The 25,055-nt window shown below is 57.3% G+C and overlaps 2 protein-coding genes and 1 pseudogene across 2 annotated transcripts; all 3 read left to right on the top strand.

Annotated features, from left to right (window-relative positions):
- Nucleotides 1–886: 886 nt before the first annotated feature.
- On the top strand, nt 887–14,353 carry LOC149875559 (E3 ubiquitin-protein ligase TRIM58-like). The gene is made up of 3 exons (XM_090030945.1): nt 887–2,620; nt 12,373–12,468; nt 13,824–14,353. The coding sequence occupies exons 1-3, from the start codon at nt 2,108–2,110 to the stop codon at nt 14,070–14,072; spliced, it is 858 nt and encodes a 285-aa protein (XP_089887071.1). The 5' UTR covers nt 887–2,107; the 3' UTR covers nt 14,073–14,353.
- LOC149875560 (zinc finger CCHC domain-containing protein 3-like) lies at nt 2,811–5,201 on the top strand. Its single transcript, XM_090030930.1, has one exon. The coding sequence runs from the start codon at nt 2,910–2,912 to the stop codon at nt 4,434–4,436; it is 1,527 nt and encodes a 508-aa protein (XP_089887056.1). The 5' UTR covers nt 2,811–2,909; the 3' UTR covers nt 4,437–5,201.
- LOC149875561 (E3 ubiquitin-protein ligase TRIM39-like) lies at nt 14,084–17,999 on the top strand (annotated as a pseudogene).
- Nucleotides 18,000–25,055: the final 7,056 nt, after the last annotated feature.

The following is a 25,055-nucleotide window of genomic DNA, read 5'->3' on the forward strand; positions in this document are numbered from 1 at the left end:
CTGGGAGGGGCTGAGTGGCCAGGAGGGAAGGGGGGAAGGGGCGAGGGAGGGAAGGGGCCCTGGCCAGGCTGCCCGCAGGGCACTGCAGCCACAGCCCAGGGTGGTGGATGCCACTAGCCTCCTCCTCCTCTGCCCTCAGCCCATGCTGGGGCCAGACATGCTCCTCCACCACCTGCATGAATCGAAGCCACCGCACGCCGGCCTGGTCAGGATGGGGACAGCTGCGGCCCCTCTGGCAGGGCTGGTGGGGCAGGGGGCTGTGGGGGGGGAGTGAGGGGCATCAGGTGGGCCGGGACTGTGGGCTGGCAGTGCAGGGGGCTGCAGGTCAGGAGTGAGGGGCACCATCATGGCCCGGGGGGTAGGGTACTGCAGTTTAGTGAGTGAGGGGCACCGGCAGGGCTGGGTTCAGTGGGGTGGGAGTGAGGGGCAGCAGCAAGTCTGGGGGGCTGTGGCTTGGCAGTGGGGACAACAGAATGGGCAGAGGCAGGGCCACGCTTCGGGGCCGGCCATGTAATCACTCCTTTGAAGTCCATCATTCATGTTGGGCAATTGGTTAGTATTCTACCATATTTTAATAATATATAATATTTCTATAATTTATTTCCCTCTCGTTTTCTCACACCTTCTTTCCCTGGCAGTGAATTATGATCTCATTATTGAACTGATAAAAAAGCCCCTTTGATCTTGTGGTGTGAGTTGGCCACATTTACCACTGAACTCACCAGCTGGAAGCCAGGAAAGGGATGGACCGTGAACCTTAGACCCAGAAGGAATAAAGGCAGAGAAGTTTAATCAAAAACTCACTCTTATCAACCCAAGGCCTGTTACTCCCTGCGTACTTGTTGGTAGGTGAACTGCTCAGCAGTGCCTTTGCCCAGAAACAGAAAGGGAGACAGAGGAGAAAGCTGTGTGTGAGCTTTCAGTGCGCCCACGAACATGGAGCAAGCTCCTTTGCATCTACGTTGTGGTTAGGGCACACACGGGGGCCGTCACCATGCCGAGCCAGGTACCGTGGGGGAGGACCTGACACCAAGTTCACACTCTAGCTTTCCTTGCAGTAACGGGACCGCGAAAGCTTCCCTCCTTCTCTGGGCACCTGCTGCCTCCGAGTGCACAGCGGGTGTGAGACCCCTGAGCTTGGTGTGACCCCGTGGCTGGCTTGTCCAGCTCCAGAAAGCTGCTGTCTGTTCAGCGCAGGGGTCAGCAATGTTTTTTGGCCAGAGTGCCAGAAACATCCACAACCTCAGCTTGTAAGAGGTTGGTGTGCCGGGGGCAGATGGCAACAGAGCTGTCATGGGCTTAATCCTTGTTGTGCCAGCGCAGACCCAGCCCTTTCCCTGCTGTCTGACCTGAGGCACATGTGCCACGCAAAATGCCATAACGTGCCGCACACTGGCACCCGTGCTGGGATTGCTAAGCCCTGCTCCTGCTTGTAGGGGCTATCAGCTAGCCCCACTTCCACAGAGCTGGGGTGCACCCGGGGTGATAACAAATGCCTTCAGGTCAGGGGCATCACAGCTGGCAGAGGTCCCATAAGGTGAGGACAGTTATGCAGGGGTTGACAGGGGAGAAATGAAGGGGACAGCCCTGTGACAGGCTGGTTCCTGCCCAAGGGCTCGAGGTCTGGGCTCACTTCCCTTGTCTGGGTGCTGGACCCAGGTCTCTGTAATGCCTGGGAAGGCTGATGGACCCCGTTAGTGTCACGATGGCTCCAAGGGACTCTGGTGTTTCAGCAGCTCCCTCTGCCACAGGCCTGATGAGAACCTGTGATCATCCTCTTCCCTTGTTAGTCCTAAGCATTGCCCTCCAAAATGAATTGACATTTTTAAAATCCTGCACCACGGTGAAGGCACGCTGCCGAGCGCACCGCTGGGTGCACTGTTTCCTACGTGTTTGTGAGTCGGGGGGTTTCTCATCTCTGCCCCCCTGCCTGTGAACGCCCTGTCTCCCCAGCCGTCCTCCTCCCTGCTTCTATTGCTCCCTTGCCCTCACCCCTCCTTTCTCTCCACTCAGGTTAATTCTTCCATTTACTTTTACTTTTACTTTCCCTTTGGCCCCTTGGCCCCTCGGCCCCTCCTCTCTCTTGTTAGAAGCTGACTTGCAGGAAATGAGCTCCTGCTCTCAGGGAGGCACCACCCAGGATGGGCCCAGCCTGCACGGAGCAGGAAGAGCAATCAGCAGAAGCCGGGGCCGTGCAGCCTCAGACCCTCCAGGACAGGACATGGATGAAGAGGCCGCCTGCTCCATCTGCCTGGACCTCCTGCAGGAGCCGGTGACCATCGGGTGTGGGCACAACTTCTGCCGAGCCTGCATCACCCAGTACTGTGAGGACCGTGTCCGTGGCTCAGGCGACGCCGTCCCCTGTCCCAGCTGCAGAGCAGAGTTCCAGGTTGGGAGCTCCCGGCTCAACACGCAGCTCAAAACCCTGGTGGAGAAGATTAAAGAGCAGAGTCTGAAGCCAGGAAAGGAGAAGATGGAGAATCAGTGTGTGGAGCACGAGGAGAAACTCAAGCTCTTCTGTGAGGAGGACGGGGAAGCCATCTGTGTGATCTGCAGGGAGTCCCAGGCTCACCGCGGTCACACAGTGCTCCCCATCCAGGAGGCTGCCAAGGATTACCAGGTAGGTGACACCACTGGCCCGAGAGAGCCCGTTGCACAGACACACACTTACCTGGCAGGGGAAGCAGCGTGACCACGTAGGCGAGCTCCCCAGGGGAAGCAGCGTGAACTCGGAGACGAGCTCTCTCCCGTCGGGAGGGTACTATGAGCTGTGAAGTGGTGTGACTGCTGACTTGCTGGAGCGCATGGAGGTGGTGGAGCAGGACGAAGAGGCTCGGTTGTTGGAGGCGGCGGCGCGGAAGCAAGCCTTGATTCTTGAAGAGTATGGATCAGCAAGTGTTTCATCTAAGATGCTGTTGGCTTCGACAATGAAGAGCGTTTCTGGTGAGCGTCCTGGCGGCATGGCATCGGAGGTGGTTGGGGACTGGTCCACGGTGGGCCGCAGAGGCAAGGTGGTGTCGTCGGAGAGGAAGAGTGGTAATGTTGCTGGGCAGGAAGATTCTAGAGAGGGGGCGGTCCCACTGCCGGAAGGGAGGCGGAGCTCTGCAGAGAGCAGTAAAGCTGCCCGGAAGGGCCCGGAACCTTCCTATTGTTTGTGGGAAGAAGGAGACCCCCGAAGAACGCTGAAGCTGCGGGTCAAGGCCACTTTGACTCCAGAAGGGGTCAAAGGAGAAACAACTATGTTGAGAGCAGACTTTATGACCAGGGTGCTTTTTGAAGAGTTGCATGTGAACCCTAAAGATTTAAGTTGCGTGGTGGCTTTTGATAACTTCCGCCACTGGAATATCACCTTTTGGAGGCGAGAGGCGTACGCTGCCTTCTGGGCCCGCTACGCGGAAGTAGCAGACAAGGAGGACTTACGGGGTCTGCATTTTGAAGCAGGCCAGAAGGCACGGGAGAGAGTTTTATATTTGAAAATGTATACAGATGACCTAGAGCATGCAGATGTCAGAAGGTGGCTGGAGGGGCGGGTCGAAAAGATCCTCGATATTCAGCGGGTCCTGGATCAGTGGCAAATCTGGACCGGGGCATGGAGAGCCAGAGTCCTCCTGGACGAAGACCCCAGACACCCCGGCGGGGTGAGACACCTGCCCTCTGTCGTGTCCATAGGGCCCTACCGCGGATACGTGACTTATCATGGCCAGCCGAAACTGTGTAGCAGGTGCGGCTTGGCGGGGCACCTGGCTGCCTTCTGTAGCCTGACAGTTTGCTACAGGTGTGGCGGCAGGGGGCACCGGGCACAGGCCTGTCAAGAGGAACTGAAATGTACCGTTTGTGGAGGTGAGGGGCACTTGCAGCGCCAGTGCCCCGTGTCCTACGCGAACAAAGCCCGAGAGTCACACGCAGCAAAGGAGAGGGATAAAGAAAAGCCAGAGGAGGCGGAGTCCACCAACCTAGATGTAGACACCTTCCTAGTGGAGGAAACACCGGAAGCGGAGCAGAGACACGACGTGATCGAGGCGGCTGACCAGCTTTTGGAGTCGGGAGGAGAGGAACACATGGAGGAGGAGCAGAGCGAGGCAGCAGGAGAAGGGGCACACGAATCGGATTCGGCAACCATGGACTTGGACCTGTCTGGGGAGAAGGGGAAAGAACCCTCCCCTGTAAAAAGAAAGAAGAAGCGGAGGGTTAAACCTATGAAAAAGAGACTAGAGGAGGAAGGGGGAACGGTCCGGGGGACAGAAGGGACTGCACAGAAAGGAGACAAGGGGAAGAGCGGGAAACTGCTGGTGGAGGGACGAGAGGTTGAGGAGTCTGGGAGGGCGGATGTTTGTGGCTACCTCAGCCCGACTGCTATCGAACATCTGGCTAGGGCCACGGGGATGCGGAAAGTGGGGGAAGACAGCTCAGATCCCAGTAGCGGATCGGATGTTTAACGAGGTAGGCTTTGCCTGAAAAATAGCCATGATGGCGTTGACTATAGCATCCTTAAATGTAAGAAGTGTATATGGGAGGCAGAGATGGGAGTCAATGTATAGCACCTTACAAGGTCTGGACGCACAGGTGTTAGGCCTACAGGAGTGTGGGATCCCCTGGGGGAGAAATTATGGCTATCTGGAGAAGCGCTGGGAGGTGGGACCGTCGTGGTGGGGGGGCTCAAACGAAAATCGAGCGGCAGGAGTAGGGTTCTTGATGAGGGAGCGGGGTTTGAAAATCAAAGGGCAGCAGGTCCTGGAAGAAGGGCGACTGCAAAAGGCAGTGGTTGAGGTGGAGGGCGTGGAGGTGACGTTGTACAACGTCTACGCCCCGGCCGAGAGAACGGAGAGGGTGCGTTTCTTCCGCAAAATGGGGATGTGTGTGGGGGGTGGAGGGCCGCGGATCGTGATGGGGGATTTCAATTGCATACTTGAAGAGGGTGGGCGGGTAGGGGTTGGGGAGAGAGTCGGGATGGATAGTACAGGGAAGTGGTTGCGAGGGTGGATTCAAGATGAGGGGCTCCAGGATATTTGGGCAGGGACAGGAGTCTTTACAAGAGTGGATCCCGGTGGGCGGGGCCAATCGAGAATCGATTTTGTGCTGGTGTCGGAGGGACTGGCAATCCGTGGCAAGCGACTGATAGATGTCAGCTTCTCGGACCACCGCGTGCTGTGGGTGGAAGTGGGCATCGGGCAGGGGCTGAAACAGGGCAGAGGGGTCTGGAAATTGAATGTGTCCTTACTGGAGGACCCAGAGGAATGCATGGCCTTTCAAAGGGCGTATCGCCAGTGGCAATCCTTACAGCCCCTTTTCCCAACACGGTGGGACTGGTGGGCAGAAATCAAGCAACGCGTGCGAGAGTGGTTCACTGCGGTGGGGAGGAAGCGGGCGTGGCAGAGGAAGAAGGAGTTAGTGCGTTTACAAGGGGAAGTTCAAAGGTTGTGGGAAGAGCGGAAGAAGGGGGCAGCGGTACAGGGAGAATGGGAAAGGGCGAGGGAGGGAGTGAAAAATTGGTTCCGGACCAGGATGCAGGAGCGGATGTTCCTGGCCAAGGCGGAGTGGGTGGAGGAGGGAGAGGAATGGGGCAGGTTTTTCGCCTTGCGGGTGAGAAGGAAGAAGCGGGTGATGGGGGCGGTCCGCACGGCCGAGGGAGGGAGGGTGGAGGCCGTGGATGGGGTATTGCGGGAGGTGACTAGGTTCTACGGGGATTTGTTTCGTAGGAAAGCGGGGAGGCGAGAAGACCTGGAGGGGCTGGTGGGGAGTTTGGAAGCCAAAGTGGGGGAAGACGGGAGACAGGGGCTGATAAAGGAATTGACGGAAACCGAGATGCTGGGGGTCTTGAGGACAATGCCTTTAAAGAAGACCCCGGGAGGCGATGGGATCCCGGTGGAATTTTATGGGAAGTTTTGGGATTTAGTGAAGGGGGACCTGTTGGCCCTGTTTAAGGAAATGATGGATCGGGGTCAGGTAGGGGAGGGCTTTGCCCAGGGAGTCGTGGTCTTGATCTATAAGAAAGGGGGACGGGAAGACATTAAGAACTGGAGGCCGATCACCCTGCTGAATTCGGATTATAAATTATTTTCCAAGATCCTAGCGACAAGGATGGGGGAGGTGTTACCGCAGGTGCTGGGCGGGGAACAAATGTGCGTGGTGGGGGGGCGGCGGACGACACACGCACACTGGCTGCTCCGGGATACGCTGTCGTACATTACCGACCGGAAGTGGAACACGATAGTGGCGAGTCTGGACCTGCAAAAGGCGTACGACAGCATCGGGCACGAGTTTCTGTTTGGGGTTCTGGCAGGCATGGGGATGCCGGGGGAATTTGTGGGGTGGCTGCGGGCGCTCTACGGGAGGGCAACGAGCAGGGTGCTGGTGAGGGGCTTCCTGGGAGAAGCCTTTGCAGTGGATTCGGGGGTGAGGCAGGGGTGCCCGCTGTCGCCGGGGCTCTTTGTTTGCGCCATTGAGCCGCTGGCACAACGAATTAGAAGCGATAGGGAGATCAGCGGGGTTCGAGTGCCGAGGGGCGGGGAATTAAAAGTCCTCCTGTACATGGACGACGTGACATGCGTGGTGAGGGACGAGGTGTCCTTAGAAAGAGTGGTGAAGCACGCTACGGAGTTTGGGGAGGTATCTGGAGCCAGAGTGAACACAGACAAGAGCGTAGTCCTGGCGGTTGGGAACTGGGGGGATTTGGGGAAATTTGGATTGAGGGTGGAAAGGGAGGAACTGAAAATCCTGGGCGTGTGGATGGATACCCATGGAAAAGGGAAGCGGGCTTGGGAAGTGTTAGAGGGGAGAGTCAACCAGACGGTGGGGTTGTGGAGCACCCGGCATTTATCCGCAAGGGGAAAGGTGCAAGTGATCAAACAGTGCCTGTTGCCAAAGATCTTGTACACGGCGATGGCGTACCCCCCGTCCTGGCTACAGGCCCGGCGGGTCCAGCGGGCATTGTGCCTCTTCTTTTGGGGGGGGAAGACAGAGAAGGTGGCCAGGACAGAGTTATATAAGGAAGAGGGCTTGGGGGGATGGGCTCTCCCGAATATAGAGGTTTTTGTTTATGTGCACTTTCTGAAGATGGTCGTGAGGGAAGCGAGGGGCGCAGCGGGACCGGTTTCTAACCTTTGCGTTTTCTGGGGGGGAAGGCTCCTACAGAGGCTGGGACTGTTTGGGAGCGGGTGGCGGGGGGCGTGGGCTTGGCGGATGTCACTCCCTTACGCACGCCTTGGATCCTTTGTGGCCAGGGAAGGCTTGGCAGGGTTAGGGATGGAAGGACTGGCAGATGCCAGGAAAGTCCTCAAGTTCCTCAGGGGGAAGCAGAGAATGGCTGATGTCGGGGAGTTGAGCACGGACAAGGTCAGCAGGGTGTGGGGAGGGTTGGTGGGGAAGGAATGGAAAGGGGAGCACGAGGAGCTGGCCTGGAGGGCCGTGAGAAACGCACTGCCAGTGCGACAAGTACTATATCGATGGGGACTCACACGGTCCCCCAAGTGCCCAAGAGAACTTTGTGACGAACCTGAGTCCGTGGCGCACGTTTTGTGGGGTTGTTTTTATGCACAGAAGGTGTGGGGGAGGGCAGGGGCTTTTTTGAAGGAGACAGGGAAGGCAACGGGGATCACGAGTGAAAACGTGCTCTATGGTTTGACAGAGGGGACGGATGGGTCATGGGGTGTGAGGGTGCTTGTCACATGTATTAAAGTAGCAATTTGGAAAGTGCGTTCCCTCCTAGCACTAAAGGGCTCGTGCTTTTCAACGGTAGAGTGTCTGCAATTAGCTATGCACGAGTTGTATTTCTATAGAGGAAGAGGAAAGCAGAGAACGCAAGGAGGGGATACAACGCCCTGGGAAGGGCTGGACTTCAGAGGGTTGTTTCAGCCCCGCGTAGGCATAGGATAGTTTAAGGGACAGCATATTTGCCAGCAAGGGTGGGGGGGGGGGGCCTTCAGCAGGTCGATTGCGACATTGAATATGTGAATATTATGTAATAAGGTGGGATTCTGGTTCCACAATGTGTTTAATAGTGCCTGTTTTTGTTTTTTCCCCTCTGATAAAATGGATAAGGGGCTCCAAGAGTGGGTGAGGGAACTTGCAATTATATAAGAAACAAGTTAAATGATTTCTAAATGGGTTTTCAGGAATTCACAAGTGATTTTATTTCTTCTGTGAATGTTAGGAAATTTTGTAAAAGTGAGTTTGTATTAACTTTGTGAAACCTCAGGTGCGTTTTGTTTACTTGTAGTTTTTCTTAATGTGTTTCATAGTGACAGCTTTTTCTAATAAAATGTTTTTAATATAAAAAAAAAAAAAAAAAAAAAAAAAACTTACCTGGCAGGGGCAGCACCGTGTGTTTGGGTCCAAGCATGCAGTTTTCCTTAAGTGTCCCTGGGGATGTCTGTTCTCCTGCCGTGGCTTAGTACCTGTCGGGGTGTTGGGGCTCAAAGCCCACTTTATGGAAATGGGAGGCTCCTCCCTAACTTGCGTCTGCACCCATATGGCCGAGGGCAGGCGAAACTTGGGGGCATCCAAACCCCAAGCCTCCGGGCTTGCGCCTGCACATAGGCTGCCTGTCAGAAGACTTTGGAAATACCTGAGGCCCCTGGTGGGGGTGGAGGACGTGTGCCCATTGTAGGGCCACGTACGGTTCTGGACTGACTCATGGATTTGGACTTGATTTGGCTGATTTGGCGTGGAACGTGAAAAATGGCTTTAAACAAACAAACAGAACAAAACTCACTGGCAGGAGAGATACCATGACTGGTTTCGGCTCGGGTGGTTGTACTTACCAGGAAGGGCAATCCCCCTCTCCTCGGTCTTGAATGACTTATAGCAGTTGAATTGAAGGTCTACTGCTTGCGCTGCAGGCAAGCTGACCCCTGAGAGAGTCTGCAAATGCCTCCCGATGCAGGATCTTGGCTACAAGACTTATTATGTTCATAGGGTTCAGCTCTTGGGCTTCCCTTTAGCTTGCTCCTTCAGCCTTTTGGTGGAGTGAAATTAGTGGGCATCTGGACTCCGAGGCCTCTGGGCTTGTGGCTTGCACAGAGGATGCCTGCCATGTACCGGGCAGTACCTGAAGTCCCAAGCTGAAGTGTCTGCAAGGGAGGGTACTTGCCGGTGGTCGTGCAGCACGGACTGGAGTGATTGAGCTCTGCTTCGCTGACAGAATTCAGAACTGATTTGGGCCAAGAGATAAAATTAGTTAACGGCGGCAGGGCCAGTCTGGGTTGCTCCTGTGCTGAGCCTCCCACCTCACTGCTCCTGGCCAAAAACCACGCTCTGAGTGTCTCCCCTGCGGCACCTAAGTCCAGTCAACCCCCTTCCTGGAGCCCAGTCACAAGCCTGGGGTAACCGCTGTTACCCCCGGACTCGGGTCTTTGGTAGGGCTCCGTGCCACCCAGGGTGCACAGACCCTGCAGACCTTGGGGTTGCTTAACCCACTGTGGGATTTTGGGGTGCTTCCTTCCTACAGGAGGAAAAGAAAAGCTAAGCCCACCTTAGCAAGCCTAGCAAAGTTAGCTAACAGGGCTGGTCTAAGGTGGTTACTACAGGGTGTCACAGCTGCCCTCAGGGCATGTCCTGTGCTGAGTCCCACAACTTTCTTGGCCTCAGCCCTCTTTGTGTCATGTCTCTGGGCCCCTTGGCCCTGTCTTGCCGTGTGTCCCAGCCCCTGGGATCCCTGGCCCAGGGTGGGCAATCCCTGGCCTTTGAACTCAGCTCAGCCCCCAGAACAAACTGAACAGGGCAACGCAGAGGGCTGATAGTATTTTCTCCATACAATGCAGCTCAGAATATGACACAACTTGGGTTTCAAAGGCAGAATAAAGCTAAAAGAGCTTTTCCTGTAGCAAGTAACAGAGGAGCAGCAGCCTGGGAGCAGAGACTGCTCCCTCTTCTGCTCCAGTGCAGATCTGACTTTCACTTCTGCTCAGCAGAAACTCTTCTCACCACATTTCTCAGATGTAATACACACTACGATTCCTAGCCGCTGGTTTTGAGGGGAAAGGCTGTGTTGTATGTGAAAAAGTATGGTCATTTTCTAGATTAAATGAAGTGTTTCATAGAGTCTCATGGGATATAACTGGCCAGACTGGAGGGCACAGGGGTCATGGCTGCGCTGTGCGGCAGCTCAGGAGCTGTCTCGGAGGGAGACGGCAGCACGGGCTGTGTAGGTGGGAGCGATGTGTCTGGAGCAGGAGGCGCCGGGAGGGCCCTGGGGTGTGCAGGGCAGGGGCCTGATCCTGTTCAACAATCCTGTCTGTGACCTTGTTACTGGACTGGAACCGGGCTCAGAAAGTCTGTGGTTGACACTGAGTTGGGAGGTGTTGCCAATGGGCCCAGATTCACGCTGAATGGCTGCAGGAGTGCTGAGCTTTAAGGAATCAGTTTCCAGGCCTCGGGATTGTCCTTCGGGAAAGGTTTTGGCTGATCATAGAGCATGGGTGCCAGAGCCTCCAAATCCACATTACTCCAGAGTTGGGAATGCTTTTCTCTCCCTTTCCCAGAAAAAAATCTCTGGACTACAGTCCCCTAGACTAGATGCCAGCACTCACTGCTTGAATTAACTGACCAGTCCCAGGTGTCTCAAATGCTGCGTTTCAGACTAAGAAGAGCCTGCGGGGGGGGGGGGGAGGAAGGGGGAAGGGGGTGTTGTGTGGGATGCTGCAGGTCAAAGCAAGTGAAGGACTGTGGGGGTAAGGGGATGACAAAGCATCCTCTGGTAGGAGCACGCGGCAGCCACCACCTCTCTTGTCCAGGTCTCCACCTCCAGTTCCCTTACATCTCCCTGCCATGCCTTGTTTTTAAGAAAATTGAAGAGAGGTCAGGTGATAAGAGGATGGTAAGAGGAGAGCTAAGATCCACCTGGATGAGGACGGTCCTCTTCACAAGCCTCTTTCCACCCCTACATCCTGCTCCTTCCTACTCCTGGCCAAGTGTCCAAATGTGTAGCCTTACCCCTGGGATCCTGAACCCCTCAGTCGGCAATTGCCACTCGCTCTGCTGCCCCAAGCCAGAAGTCACAGTGTCTCCTGGCGCACGGCACCACAAGTACTTGTCAGTGAATTCAACACTCCCCCATTCGTACAAGAGAAGATCAAGTGGTTGTCACCGAATCCCCCTGCTTCACTTAATCCACAGGAGATTAATTCATGATTAGTCACCAGCCTCCCTTGATTCCACCCAAAATGAATTAATATCCATGAATTCCAGAGTCCCGCCCAATCCGTGGCTGAGCACTTCATCATCAGTGAATTCACCAGCCTCCCTTGGTGCCCCAAAGATCAGTTAGTTATTCCTGAGTATATAAGTCTTCATCCTTCATACTAATTACATTAATTGTCCTGCTTTTTTTCTGTAGTTTTGTGCTCTGCATCTCCACGTGCAGGTGCACAGCATTTCCAAAACCAGCCGTGCATTCCCCACACCAGGTAGTGTGGGCCGGATCCTTGTTTTTGAGCCCACTGGAGCTCCTGGGGACCATAAGACCTGGCTGCCTCCACGTATGACTGTGTGCAACAGGGAACCTGCTCCTTTGTCCCCGACAGCGCATGGACCCTTTTTCTGGGTGCTCCGGTGCCCACGCAGCCCCACTGGGCTTTCTGAGTAGGTCTGCCCTCGCACCCTGCCCTGCCAATGTTTCGTGCCTGGCACAGGGATGGGAGCCAGCTCTGTTACAGGGGCCGGGCCCTGCTGTGGAACAAGTGTCTGGAGGAGACCAGAGGAAATCTGGAGAGGGACCAGGCGTAGGAAATGCAACAGGGCCTTGGCCCAGGGCAAAGCCTGTGTGCTGCAGACCTGCCCCCTTCCAGCCGCCCACCCCTCCTGCCCCAGCAGTACCCAAGCCTGTTTCCCAAACTGGCCCAAGCTGAGTGAGAAGCTGTGCATGCCAGGGACAGGGCACGAGCCCCAGGGTCAGACACCTCGGGCATGTTTCTGAATGAGCTTCTTGGCCAAGCCTGTTTGATGCAGAGGCATCAGTGATGAGTGGGGGTTTGAACAGGGCAGGGCGGTGGGTGCACGCCATTGTGGGAAATGCACTTCTGCCGAGGGGCAGCAGCTGGACTTTGCTGGTGCTGGAGGGAGATGTTGCCCCATTTTCTTGCTGCTAAAAAACAGCAGGTTTTTTGCCTGCTCATGAAGCGTGTCTGCAGAGCAACCCTGAGGTGACTGCTCCCCTCACAGCAGTTTCAGCTGCTGCTTGTACCCAGTGCCAGCGCCCCTGAGCCAGCGCCTGCAACGAGGGGTCGAGAGGAGCGGGGAGGGGGCTGGCCAGCAAGCCCCCCACACGGCTGCTTCTGCCGCTTGCTTTCCCTGCACATTTACTGATCCCGTATCAAGCCCCCCTTGTCCCGACACGTGTCAGGGTCAGGAATAAGGATCTGATGCTTCTCCTGCCAGGTGCAGCTCCAGCGGGCCCTGCATCCTCTGAGGAAGGGGCTGGAGAGAGCCCTGGCGATGGAGGCCACGGAGAAGGACACCACCGCGGCGTGGGAGGCAGGTGCCAGTCTGTGCTCCTCGAGAGCTCGTTCCCGTGGCAGAGCTGGCGGTGAGGGGTGGGGGAGCTGCAAGATTTGCCCCGAGGGGCTGTGTGTCATGGAGGGAGCTCTTCCTCGACATCGGGGGATGCTGCGGTCTGGGGGAGAGCTGGGACCAGACTGGGCTGAGGTGCTGGCAGCTTCACCCCTTCCTTGCCACTCTCCCAGGGGTGGGACCGAGCCACTGCTGCTGGCCTGGATGACATACTTTACCTCCCATAAAATGGGCCACACTTTGCAAGCTAGAGCCATGTTTGCTCCCTCAGCTGCTGCACTCTCTGCACACCCCGAAGCCCATGTCTCTGCCTGTCCCAGCTGTCCCAGGGCTGTGGCACCGCAGCAGGATTTCCATCACATCCGTGTTTCGGTTTCTGTGAGATTCCTCTAGCAGCTCTCTGAAGTCTAAAAGCCTCGTATCAGGATGGGCATCGCTGAGGCAGAGGAGGAGTGGTGCAGAGCCCTTCCTGCGGGGCCCGGGGGCAGGGCAGGCTGGGCACTCGGCATTACCCTGCCCTGCGGGGAGGGGGAGCCCCGTGCTCTCTCACCCCCCGTGCCCCCGCGTGAAGGGAAAGGGGCTCTGGAGTTTGCTGTTCCCCACCCCAGGGCCAAGGGGAGGCAGTGCGTGTTCCCCTGCCCTGGGCCCGTGCACAGGGGCTTCAAGGCTCCCCGGCCCGGGCAGCTCTCACCGGGGCAGAGTTCATGTTTTGTGGGACTGGTGCAGGCTCCTTCTTCCGCCCTGCAGCCCCTTCCTCACGTGTCTCTTCTGTGCTTTTCCTGGTTCTTGGGCTGTCATTTAAGGATCTTCCACTTTCCCCACCTGGAAGGGAAAAGCCCCTGGCAGAGGAGCCTGTCTCCTATGTAGAGAGCTCCTGTTGGCCAAGGGGGCTCCCTTGGGGTCCTTCCCACCCATCTCCCTTGGCCAACACAGGCTCCAAGTGCTTTCCATGAAGCATCTCCTGCATGTCTCGCCCCAGGGACAGCCCCAGGCCTGGCACAAAAGCACTGACATCAACAGATCAGCCAGAGATGACCCGTGGCCCACTGGGTTTTGCTGCAAGCCCCAGAGCCTTTACAGAGGCCCCAGATCCTAAATCTCTGCTTTGGATAGCAGCCCTTTTGCTATGGGGTGAAAGTATTGTGTGATCCTTTCTCTAGAGAGTGCACCACTATATGTAATGTGTGTATCATATATGTGGTGACAGTATAGCTACTGACAAAGGGCTGCACACCCTGAGTTCATGCCTTCCCTCTGCCAATGCAAAGTTGAAAGTGGAGATGGCAGCTCACACTTGTTTTTGCTGCTTGTCCTGGAAGAACAAGGTAAAGCGACAGAGAGAGAGCATCAGGTCTGAGTGCGAGAAGCTGCGTCGCTTTGTGAGCGAGGAGGAGCAGCGGCTCCTGCAGAGCCTGGAGGAGGAGGAGAGGGAGACGCTGCGGCGCCTGGAGGCCAACGTAGCCCAACTCTCCCGGCAAAGCGCCTCCCTGCGCAAGCTGATCTCGGGGATAGAGGAGAAGAGCCGGCAGACCCCTGCTGAGCTGCTGAAGGTGAGCGTGCGCTGCTGATCCGGCCCCCAATGCTGCTGCCGTCTGGCACAAAGCAGCCCTCGGCCTGGCCCCCAGACCTGGTGGAGACTGGGCCAAGACTCAGGTGAGACTTTCCATCAGTCTGGAGATCTACCAGTTTGTCCTGGGAGGAAATTCTGATTTGGGAGAAGTGCCAGGTTATTAGTCATGAAGGCTTCTTGCAGACATGAGCATAAAAAGGGCTGTACTGTAAGTCCAGTGTGTCCCCGCACTGAACCCAGCGCATCCCCAGACGCAGGCGTCACATTAGTTGGACCTGGCTTCCCAATGTCTGTGTAGACTGGGGGCTTCAATGGGGCTTTTCTGGAGCTTATCTCTAATAGTTGATTGAATCTGCTTTATATTAAAGCACCAAAAAGCCTTGCAAGTGCATGATCTATACAGATGCTGTGGAGCGAGGTCAAACTAACATGCTGCCTCTTCCAGTAAAGCACAGGGTTTGGGGGTTTTTTTAATCATTTCTGTCAGCAGCAAAAATGGACAGGAAAGCACATCTGGAGGTAGCCGTGCAAATGTTCAGAGTAGTGTAATGCTGAGACAGAGGTGACAGCAAAGAAATGGTTCATCGCCCCTTGACTACATCCAAGTGCACCAGGCAGAGGCAGACTTAGGGATTTTCAGACAGTGAAAAAGTGGATACCCATAGAACGGACAAGTCATAAACTCACTGAACTTTGGTGCAGATGGTTTCACCCAGCAAGGAAATAATCACTATTACCCTCATGTTTCCCTTTCTAGGATGTGAAAAGGACCTTGGACAGGTGGACAGGTGCTTGGGCTGTGGCAGTATCTTCCCCTTCCCCCTCCCAGGAGATTCCTGCTTGGGCTGTGGCAGGAATATCCACGTGGAAGAGCTGGGCTGAGCGATGATGGGGGATATGTTCCTCTTAGGAGCAAGGATGTGAAGGGCTTCAGGAAGCAAAAGCTGTTTCTACAGAAGTGAGCAGACCCCTTGTGCAGCATCCCAGGCATGATGGAAATGCTAAGGAAATTCAGAGGTACACCGCAGCACATGGCAGGGTCAGTCCCCGTGTCTGTCATGTCAGCACATCAGCTGTAGCCAGGCATGGGCTTGTCCTGGGAGTGCAGACAGGTGCCCGCAGTCCCCAGCACGGGCCCAACTGGCAGGTCCCAGCCTGGTCTCTGCAGCTGTTTCCTGCTCGTGATGGTGCAAAGCAGCAGCCAGCGCAGTCCTGCCCACACAGAGCGGCAGCCCAGCAGCTGGTTTCACCCGGGAGGGTCGATGCATCTGTCCTTCAAGAGGCTTCAATGACCCAGCTCAGTCTGTGGTGCAGAGGGGGCCTGAAGCTTTCCTGAGTGGTGCAGGCTTGGCAGGGAAATCTGGGGAGTCTCACTCACCTTGCCCAGAGCTGTCACCTTCCCCATGTGGCTCAGATGAGCCTGGATTCAGGCTGAGTGTGGGAGAGCCTGTGCTGGGCACGTCTGGGGATCCCGAGTGCGGTGTAAGAGCACACGGGGACCCCCCAGCACAGGGGGATGTGACTGCCGTGTTGGCAGAGAGCCTCGACGTGACCTGGGACTTGCCCCAGTGCAGCTGAGCTCAGCAGTCCTGCAATGAAACCCAGCATGTCCGCACACAATCACAGTCCTCAGCCCATGTCTGGGGCTCAACTGAGTCTTGGGTGCACAAGCCCAGCCTCTGTCATCATCTCTTGTAGGTTTTCTCAACTCACATGAGCCCTGGACACAGACTGACCATGGGGAGAGGAGCCTGGACCAGACTGACCATGGGGAAGGCCCGCACTGGGCCCGGCTGCACCCAGACTAGGGTGCGAGATCTCCCACCCTGCAGGGATCCCCCAGCCCTGCCCTAATCCTGGCTGGTTAATGAGTGAGCAGGGGCTGCGGGGCGCGTGGGTGGAGAGCATACATGGTCCCCGGGGCTGTGAGCCAGTCCCTGCCAGCACTGTATATGCCGGGGGGCCTGGGCATGGCTGGAGGGGAGTTGTGCAGCTCACAACAGGGGACAAATCCCTCTGGGAGGAGAAGTGGGGCTGGAGCTGTCTCTGTTTTCAGCGGGGGTGTTGGGTGGGCGCAGGGGGCGATGTCCTCCAGTGGGCAAATGTCACAGCGGGTCTGGGGACAGAGCAGAGGGGCAGGTCTGTTCACAATGGTGCTCTGAGCAGACCCCGTCCCAGGCTGCTCGTCCTCCCCAGCCCCCCCTGCACAAGTGCTGCAGGAGTCTCCTCTTGTTCACAGGGCTGCATTTCCACCGGCCCCAAGTGGCCCCGGAGCCCCGGTCCTGTTGGGAGCCATTGGGATTTCTGCCCCTAGGTCACTCCCATGTGTTTGGAAACTGCATCTGGATGTGCAGCTTCTGGCACAACGGAGGGGGCCAGTGCGGCAACTGGGCCCCCCGGGCCTGCGATTGTGCAGTACTCTGGGGGCAGACGGCCCCGGTGCCAGCAGTGTCCCAGGTCCCATGTACATGGGGTGTCCCTGTCCCAGTGGAGGTCCTCCGGTGGAGACCCCTAGAGCAGACACACGCGGGGGGGCCTGGGACATGTCTCTTGTGAGCTGAGCCCAGGGGTTTGGGGCAGTCAGTGGGGAAATGCCCCCTCCCCACTCGACTGCCCCAGACTCACCAGCAATGGGCCCTGTTCTCCGGTGCTTAGTGCCCCGTCAGTGCCCCCCTGCCCTTCCCCTTCCCCCCAACCCCTGCGCCCAGCCCCATGCACGGCTCTGCCCTAGGCTGGCTCCGGGGAGGCGCTGGCTGTGGGCTGCCCTGGCTGCAGTGCTGTGCCCACAGGCTGGGGACATGGGGGTCCCGCTGGGGCAGAGCAGCCCAGCCTGGGGTGCGGGGGCAGGCACCCACCTGCTGTCGGCAGCAAACCGAGTGACCCCGGCCCAGGCACGGAGACCCCCGGGACCTGCCCTCCGCTCCCCCTGCCACCCCTCCCCCTGGGAAGCAGCTGCAATGGGCCCCTCTGCTCCCTGCTGTCTGGTGGGGACGTCCCCCTGTCCTGTTCCCCCCATTTCCTGTTCCCCCATTTCCCCGCGGGGTGACGGTGACTCCCAGCCGGGACCGACCCGCGATTCCTGGGACGTGGCGAATTCCCTGTGATCTCGGCACTCGCCTGCCCCCGCCCTGACCCGCGACTCTCTCCCCAGCGGACCTGACTCTGGACCCGGGGACGGCTCATCCCAGACTCGTCCTGTCTGCGGATCGGAAATGTGTGAGACTCGGAGACGCCCCACAGGATGTGCCCGACACCCCGGAGAGATTTGATGCTTGTCCCTGTGTCCTGGGCATGGAGGGGTTCGCGGGTGGGAGGCGCTACTGGGAGGTGGAGGTGGGAGACAAGACGTGCTGGACCCTGGGCATGTGCACGGAGTCCGTGTGCAGGAAGGGGTGGGTCACACTCACACCTCACAATGGATACTGGGTCGTGCGGCTGTGGGGTGGGGGATACAAGGCCTGCACCTCCTCCCCGACCCCCCTCCCCATGAGCGTGCGGCCCAGGTGGGTGGGGGTTTTCCTGGACTACGAGGGGGGCGAGGTCTCATTTTACAACATGCGGACAGGTCCCATCTCTTCACTTTCACTGACTCCTTCTCCGGGACCCTGCGCCCTTTCTTCCATCTTGTTGTCAATGCTGGGGGCACCAAAGCGGCTCCCCTGACCCTGTGCCCGGCCCCAGCCCAGCCCTGAGCCAATCCCTGTCCCTGCCACGACCCGGGGCACAGACTGCCCCCCCCCGCGCCCGACTGCCGGCCCCTCAGTGCCCCCGGGGTGGGGGGGCTGGGGTCTCCATCCCAGGGGCTGCTCCCGCCTGGACCCTGCTGCTGCCCTGGCCCAGGGGACGTCTCCCAAGCCCCCATGCACAGCGCCCCGCTGGGAGGGACCGGCTCCAAACTCTCATCCTTCACTTCCACATCCCTGCATCCCTCGGGGGTTTCACTTGGTTACTGTGTTCACCTGTCTCAGCGCTGTCCCCCTTTCCCCTCCCCCCCTCCATTCCCTTTTATATTTAAAATAAACACCTCTGCATTGCACACCTGCTCTCTGCACATCATTTCTTACCCTCTGATGAGTCTGCCGGTGCTCAAGCTTTCTGGTGTGCGAGTCCAGGGCCACGCACCACAGGCCTCACCTGGGTGGGACGGCACAAGTGGCCCAGGCCCAGCACACGTGACACTGTGCCTGAGTGCCCGGGGTACAGGGTGCTGGGGGTGGGGGGCAGCAGGGAGGGGAGAACAGCATCCCCAGCGGTGGTCCTGGCAGTGCAGCCGCTACGACTTTTTCCCCTCCTCCCCCTGGGGTCGGTGCCCAGAGCGTGTGCCCCAGTCTCCGACTTCCCTCTGCTACTGCCGGGGGCTCCCAACACCTCCAAACTTTCACCCAGCACCAAATCACTGGACCTGTGGGGATGGGTGACTTGGCCTGCTGGCAGGATCTGCCCCATGGGCCAGGGGTTGAGCCCCGCTGAGTCTACAAAGGGCATCTGTATCCTGTCATCTGTCTGACTTCATGGTAACACAGCTAGCTGCCTCAGGCCACATCACTCGTTCTCCACTGTTTTAAGACTCTTCCAACTCAAGGCACCCTCAGAAAATGTCTTTTCCCCCAGGAAACACTGCTGGGGCCAGCACAGTGGCTACCCCAACCTCCCCTACTGCACAGATTATTCGTGGTATACAGTATAGACAGATGCACCAAAATGCTCCATCACTTGTAGCAACAAGTCTGCACACGTCTACACAGCAGAGCACTTTCTATTTTATACTGTTGCTTTTATTACACGTCTACCAGATTCAGAAAGGAGGCAGCAGTGAAAGCGGAGAAACACCCTCATCTGTTATGTGTTAAACCAGCACCAAGCATGCAACGTGAGACTGGTCCTCAGACATGTGCTCAGTCGGTTGTGTTTTATGCAACAAGGAGCAATTCCTTTGATGGCTTACTTCATACTACAGTGTAAGCCTTCCCAAAGCAGCCCTGGGTACCTGCCCAATCTGAAAAAAAAAAGCATTTTCCACCCAGACAACATCAGGAATTGAAAGATGATCCTCTACCCTGAAGGGGCAGAGCCTCAGCTGAGAGACGTTGTCATTGATTCCCTGCACTGAACTGAAGTCAGCCAAGGGTCTGTCCTGGGGAGAGGTCCTAGCTCAGCATGCTCCCAGCTCCCCACAACAATTTCGAGGCTCTACATGTGTATTTGTGCATGTGATCGATATGTCCCCGTCCCACCAGAGGCGCAGGGAGCTCCCGTACAAGAACAGAGCAACTCAGCACACGGGAGAGGAGAAGATTTCATAGATTTCATAGACATTAGAGCTGGAAGGGACCTCGGGAGATCATCGAGTCCAGCCCCCTGCCCAAAGGGCAGGAAGTCAGCTAGGGTCATAGGATCCCAGCAAGATAAGCATCCAATTTACTCTTGAAGGTCTTCAACGTAGGCGCTTGAACCACCTCCGCTGGCAGACTGTTCCAGACCTTGGGGGCTCGGACAGTAAAGAAATTCTTCCTTATGTCCAGCCTGAAACGGTCTTGCAGGAGTTTGTGACCGTTCGACCACGTCATCCCTCGGGGCGCTCTGGTGAACAGACGTTCCCCCAGATCCTGGTGGTCACCCCTGATAAACTTATAGGTGGCCATCAGATCACCCCTGAGCCTGCGCTTTTCCAGGCGAAAGAGTCCCATGGCTCTCGGCCTGTCATCGTAAGATCTCTTTTCCTGACCTCTGATCATGCGCGTGGCTCTCCTCTGGACTCTTTCAAGCTTCTCCACATCCTTTTTGAATTGTGGAGCCCAAAACTAGACGCAGTACTCCAGCTGCGGCCTCTCCAAGGCCGAGTACAAGGGGAGAATGATGTCCCGGGATTTGCTCGAGAAGCATCTATGGATGCACGCCAGCATTTTGGTCACTTTATTAGCCGCAACATCTCACTGGAGGCTCATGTTCGTCTTGTGGTCAATGATGACCCCCAAGTCTTTTTCTTCTGTAGTGCTAACCAACGTAGCACTGCCGAGCCTATAAGGGTGCTGCAGGTTTTTCCTCCCAAGGTGGAGAACCTTGCATTTTTCGGTGTTAAACACCATGAGGTTCTCGTCTGCCCATTTGCTGAGCTTGTCCAGGTCAGCCTGGATCACCCGCCTATCTTCTGGCGTGGATGCTTTGCCCCAAAGTTTGGTGTCATCGGCGAACTTGGCCAGTCCACTCCTGACTCCAATGTCCACATCGTTAATGAAGATGTTGAACAGTACGGGTCCCAGGACAGAGCCTTGAGGGACCCCAGTGGTCACAGGGCACCACGATGAGTGACTGCCATCAATCACAACCCTCTGGGTCTGACCACGAAGCCAATTTCCCAGCCAGCGGATCATGGTGGAGCCAAGGCCACAACTGGCTCAAAAGCCAGATCAAAAGCTTTTTTGAAGTCAAGATATATGACATCAATCTCTTCTCCCATGTCCAGATGATAGGTCACCTGGTCATAGAAGGAAATGAGATTGGTCAAACAAGACCTACCCGCAACAAACCCGTGCTGGCTGTCCCTTAGGATGTTAGCCTGCACCAGTCCCTCAAGGATGGCCTCCTTAATAAACTTCTCTAAGATCTTCCCCAGGATAGAAGTCAGGCTAATGGGCCTGTAGTTAGCCGGATCCACTCTCCTCCCTTTCTTGAAGATCAGCACCACATTGGCCTTCTTCCAGTCTTCGGGCACTACACCAGAGCTCCAGAAGCTCTCGAATATTCGTGCCAGGGGCTTGGCTATGACGCTCACCAGCTCCTTGAGTACCCTGCGGTGCAGGTTGTCAGGGCCGGCTGACTTGAAGGTATCCAGCTTCTCAAGGTGTTCCTTCATGAGGTCAGCATTGATGGAGGGTAGGGGATCCCCATCACCCGGATCTCCCTGTCCCATAGCAGGCATGGGCGTCCCATGGGACTGATGAAAGACTGACGCAAAGTACCTATTTAATAGGTTGGCTTTTTCCTGGGCGTCAGTTGTCAGTTGCCCCATCTGGTTTAGCAGGGGTCCAACATTGCCCTTGCTTTTCCTCCGGCTCCCCACATATCTGAAAAAGGACTTTTCGTTGTCCTTGATGCCTGAAGCGACTTGGAGTTCAGTTGCAGCCTTGGCTTTCCTGGTTTGGTCCCTGCAGGACCGGACCAGCGCGGAGTAATCCTCCTTGGAGGTGAATCCCGTCCTCCATCCTTTGTAGGCTTTCCTTTTTAGCCACAGTAGGTCCGCTAGGTCTCTGGAGAGCCAGGGGGCCTGCTGTGCCTTCTTGCTGCCTTTCCTCCGTGTTGGAATAGATTTAGCTTGTGCACTAAGGATCGCTTCCTTGAGAAGCAACCACTGTTCTTGAACTCCCATCTCCCTGGGGTCATGGTCCCTGAGGGACTGACCGACAAGCCTCCTGAGCTTGTCAAAGTTGGCTTTTCTGAAGTCAAGGACTTCTGTGTTGCTGACTGACTTGCCAGCTTTACGGCGGATGGTGAAGGTGATCAGCTCGTGGTCGCTGTCACCCAGCTTCCCATCGATCACTAGGTCGCTGATTAGGTCATCCCCCGTAGCCAGTACCAGGTCAAGCAGCGCTTTGCCTCTCGTTGGCCCATAGACTTCTTGAGTCAGGTAGATGTCATCCACACACGAGAGAAAGCTTTGCGGCCGCTCAGATTTAGCTGAGTGATCTTCCCACGAGAAGTCCGGGTAATTGAAGTCACCCATGACAACCAAGGTCCTGGAGCGAGCGGCCTCAGTCAGTTCCTGGGCAAACTCCTGGTCAAGCTCGGGACTTTGAGTGGGAGGTCTGTAGTAGACTCCCACCATTGTGTCCCCTGTGCTGAATTCCCCACGAATTTTTACCCAGAGGGTCTCTAGCTGTCCATGCCGGTCGCCAACATCAGCTTGCAGGGACATGTAGCTTTCCTTCACATAGAGAGCTACACCCCCACCCCTTTTGTCAACACGATCCCTCCTTTATAGGGTATAGCCCTCTATACCTGTGGTCCAGTCATGGGTGGAGTCCCACCAGGTCTCTGTTATCCCAATGACATCATATTTCTTTGCACTGAGCAGGAGGACAAGCTCGTCCTGCTTGTTGCCCAGGCTCCTGGCATTAGTGTTCAGGCAGGCAAGTGTGCCCTTGGGGGCTCTTGCCTTGCCCACAGATTGTGCCAGGGCTGGGGCAGGGGTGAGCTCCCTTAAGTGCCCCCCTTAAGTGCCTTGGTCCGCTGGCTTTGCAAGGGCCGTTCAGCGGGCCAGCCATGGCAGTAGTCCCCCCATCCCCCAGCGGGCTTAGTTTAAAGCCCAGTGGAGCAGGTCAGCCAACCTGGCTGAGAAGAGCCTCCTCCCCAGGGGGAGAGGTGCAGGCCATCTCTTCCCAGCAGCTCACTGCCTCTCTCGCCAAAGAGCGGGCTGTGGTCGTGGAAGCCAAAGCCTTCCCGATAACACCAGCGCCGCAGTCTTTGGTTGACTACATGGATCCTCCTCTCCCTCCTCAGCCCATAGCCCGAGCCTTTGAGGAGCGACAAAAACACCACCTGAGCTCCCAGACCCCTAAGCCCCGCTCCCAACTCCCTCTAGCGCCTCATGACCTGTCTGGGGGTGCTCCGAGCCGTGTCATTGGTGCCCAGATGAATAAGGAGCATGGGGTAGTGATCTGTGGGCTGCAGGAGCTGCAGGATCCTCTCCGCAATATCTCGGATGCGGGCCCCCAGGAAGCAGCAGACTTCCTGGGCTAAGGGGTCGGGGCGGCAGATTGCCCCCTCAGTGCCCCGCAGGATGGAGTTTCCCACAACAAACACCTTACGCTTTTTCTTGGGGAGAGCGGGGCCAGTAGCTGTGGTCAAGCCTGGGTTGCCTGCGGGAGCTGGATTCTCATCATCACCTTCCTTTCTGAAGGAAACGGCCTTTACATGTGCCACAAAGGCATGGTCAGCTGAAAGCCCCTGGTTGTCGATGCAGAAATATTGCTGGAGGTTTGAAATCTCTGACATCTTTGCAGAAGAGCAGCGACACGAGCGGCTACGCCTTCCCCTGGACGGTATTCGTGGCATCACATCACTGCAGGGTGCACTGGGTTTGCTCGTAGGGAGCACGGCGCAGGACTCGGTCTCTTCTGTAACCCACACAGGGTGAGGAACGGGTGTGCTGGGGGGAGCAGATCGAGGCCCCCAGCGTGAAGGGGGGACCAGGGCTGGGGCAGAAGCAGGACCGGGGGCAGGCGCTGCCCAGGTGGGGCAAGGTGCAGCACAGAACTGAGCCACGAGTGCCTCATCCGGGAGGCGCGAGGGGGAGGTACGCACCCCCAGGAGAGGCATGGGGGGCATGTGCCCCCAATCTGTACACGGGGCGGAGGCAGGCTGGGGCTATGCTGGTCTCTTCCTGGGGGGCAGGGCTGGGCCTGGGATGGCTCAGAGTAGGAGCGGTGGGACAGGTAGGAGCGCTGTGGGGGGGCGGGGTATAAGGAGGCTACAGCAGATTTCGGGTGCCTGCGGCCCCATCCATACACCCCTGTCCCGGTGCTACCAGTGCCTGCCCCAAGCACAGCCCCACCCCAGCCCCCCCACCAGAGAAAGGCTGACACAGCCCCCAGCTCTGGCCCCAGCCTGCCCTCGCCCCATGCACAGATCTAGGGGGCACATACCCCTTGCCCCTCCCCCGGGGGTGCATACAGCACAGAAGCCGCCCCCTCTCCTGGGGTGCCTGTACACTACTGGGGTCTCCCCGACTCCATCTGCCCTAGACATTTATTTTGGTGGGAGCCTGACTGGCCTTGGTGCCCACAGGGAGGCGGGGGGAGAAGAAACCCCGGGTTTAGAGAAACCCACTTGCGGAAGAGAAGGGCGGGGGCATTTCAACACCTGCACAAAGGGGAAAAGGAGAGAGGAGGTGCTGTCCTGCGAACAACTCAGGTGCTGCGAGCCATCAGGTGCACAGTGAATAAGGACACGGCGACTGAGAGGCGTCGCTCCCCCAACGCATGTGCAGGAAGGAGGCAGGGATCTGCCCCCCAGCCCAGCCCGGGAGCAGGGGACGCAGCTACCCTTCAGAACAGCGGGGTTTTATGGAGCGATCGTGTCATGGCTGTGAAGTCCAGGCAGGGCTACGAGATGGGGCCTTAGCCCCTGAGCCCCCGGGCTCTTACCTTCCCGTGGCTGGGGATGGGCTGGAGCAGCCACCCAGGCACAGGGCGCCCCGTCTCCATCCCAGCCTCCGTCTCCCAGCCCCGTCACACCGGGGGATGCAGGAACTGCTGCGTCTCACATCCACACCCGAGAAGAGCCACCGCAGCTCCCACCTCCCACGGAAATCTCAGCGGCTGGAAAAGGATAAAATGAAGTGGGAATAAAAAGTCGAGCTACAGGCAGCCAGAACAGGAGCCGCGGTGCTTGGCTCTGCACATGCCTGTGCCAAAGACAACTCGTCTCAGTGCTCCTGCTCAGTCCTGCGCCCCCCAGCAGCTCCCCAGGACCCCCCAAGATGCCCGAGATGTAAAAGCGAGCTGCTCCCCCTCCCCCTGCAACGAAATCCACCGCGGGGCATCGGGGGTCGTGCCCCCGTGCAGGGCCTGACCTGCTACTTCAGCCGCCACCGGCACATTCACGGCACCGCTGGAAGCAGACGCCAGGACGAAAAGCGGAGCCCCGAGCGCCCCGGAGGAGGAGAGGAGCCAGCCCCGGGGGGGCGGTTGCCCCCACCCGAGGGTGCAGCGGGCCCAAGTCCAACTCTGGCTGAGTGGATACTGCTTTACCCGAACGGGCCCCTCCCCATCCTTGAGTATGATCCTTACCGGGGAGACCGACTTAGCTCGTGCAGGGGTTCCATCAGCCCATACCGAAGGGTCTACTCCAGTCATGTGATCTTCAGAACTTACTACAGGGCATTGGTCCTCCAGGAGAGCCATCTGGTAGTTCGAGCTCTGCTTGACAGGTAGCTGGACCACCATCTGGTCGTCTCTGAAAAAGATCTCAGCTTGCAGTTTTG

Source organism: Crocodylus siamensis, chromosome 1, assembly GCF_052110815.1.
Source record: "Crocodylus siamensis isolate JL-2025a chromosome 1, ASM5211081v1, whole genome shotgun sequence".
Taxonomy (NCBI): domain Eukaryota; kingdom Metazoa; phylum Chordata; order Crocodylia; family Crocodylidae; genus Crocodylus; species Crocodylus siamensis.